This window comes from Crocuta crocuta, unplaced genomic scaffold (genome assembly GCF_008692635.1).
Source record: "Crocuta crocuta isolate KB4526 unplaced genomic scaffold, BGI_CrCroc_1.0 scaffold2677, whole genome shotgun sequence".
Taxonomy (NCBI): domain Eukaryota; kingdom Metazoa; phylum Chordata; class Mammalia; order Carnivora; family Hyaenidae; genus Crocuta; species Crocuta crocuta.
The window spans coordinates 36229-37423 of record NW_027532919.1 but is presented as its reverse complement, the minus strand read 5'-3'; the positions used below and the strand labels follow the sequence as shown (position 1 = coordinate 37423).

The following is a 1195-nucleotide window of genomic DNA, read 5'->3' as shown; positions in this document are numbered from 1 at the left end:
ATCTGAGGGTTCTGTGCCCGCGGTGCTGCCATCCCACGGGATTTGGACCAACCTGCTAACTTGGGAACCCCAGTCCTCACGAGAGGTCACATGGTCCTTTCTGTTCCCCTCCCAGATCCAAGCCTTCAACGTGACAGGTGAGCAGTTCTCCTACGCCAGTGACTGCGCCGGCTTCTTCTCCCCCGGCATCTGGATGGGGCTGCTCACTTCCCTGTTCATGCTGTTCATCTTCACCTACGGCTTGCACATGATCCTCAGCCTCAAGACCATGGACCGATTTGACGACCACAAGGGCCCCACCATCTCCTTGACCCAGATTGTGTGACCCCATGCCCATGGGGGGGTTGCGGGCGCGATGGTGTCCAGGTTGTCGCTTTCCCACCTCGAGGCACGCTGGACTGGAGGGCTTCCCCTGTTCCTACCATAGCATGAACCCCCCAGTTCCCCTCAGCCTGTCTTGTTACCCGTTCAACACGCTGAGGGGCTCTCCACACCACCCCCCCACCAGCAAGATGTACATAGTTCTTCGTAGATGGTAGACAGATATCCCAGGTCCAGTCATTGTAGGGGGAGAGGACACGAGTTCTGGGACCCCTTCCTCCCCCTTATTTATTCTCATCTCTCCACCTTCACCCCTTGCTGTTTATAGTGCTTTTGTGTATCAAATGCTCCCTCTCCAGGCTTTATGGGGCTCCCTGCAGTAGCTAGAAGCTGGGGGTTCCCGGAGTTTGGGGCGGTGTGAAAGTACTATTTAATTGTCCTGCTTGGCTGGTGTCATTGTCTTTTGGTGATGTTGTGCTAATGATAAGCAGTACACTGGGGTTTCTTTCTGTGGCCTGAGGAGGAAGGGACCTCCAGGCACCTGGGTTGGCTGTGACCATTGGTTTTCTGGCGTGTACCCACCAGGAGTGCGGGGCAGGAGCCTGGGGTTCTCGGTGGTTTCTTCCTAATAAAAATAAAGACAGGTTGCCATGCTTAGGCCTCTTGTCACTCATTTCTGCACCGGGCACGAGGGGATGCGCTCGGCTGAGGGCTTCAGGAGGAGGCGCCCAGATGTAGCTGTAACGGATCCAGGCCAAAGGAAAGGCTGGAGGGTCTTCAGCAAGCTGGGCTCTTAAGCAGCGAGGGTAGTGCGGAGCGGCTGAGGCTTGCGGGCGGGGAGGGCGGGACGGCCATTGCCTGGGGAGACGTGGGA

General features: G+C 57.1%; 1 protein-coding gene across 1 annotated transcript in view; it reads left to right on the top strand.

The window, feature by feature from the left end:
* ATP6AP1 (ATPase H+ transporting accessory protein 1) overlaps positions 1 to 978 on the top strand; it is a 7782-nt gene extending 6804 nt beyond the window's left edge. The window contains 1 exon segment of the mRNA XM_077745752.1: positions 116 to 978. Coding sequence (XP_077601878.1) covers positions 116 to 325 — 210 coding nt within the window. The 3' untranslated portion in view covers positions 326 to 978.
* The last annotated feature ends 217 nt before the right edge of the window (positions 979 to 1195 follow it).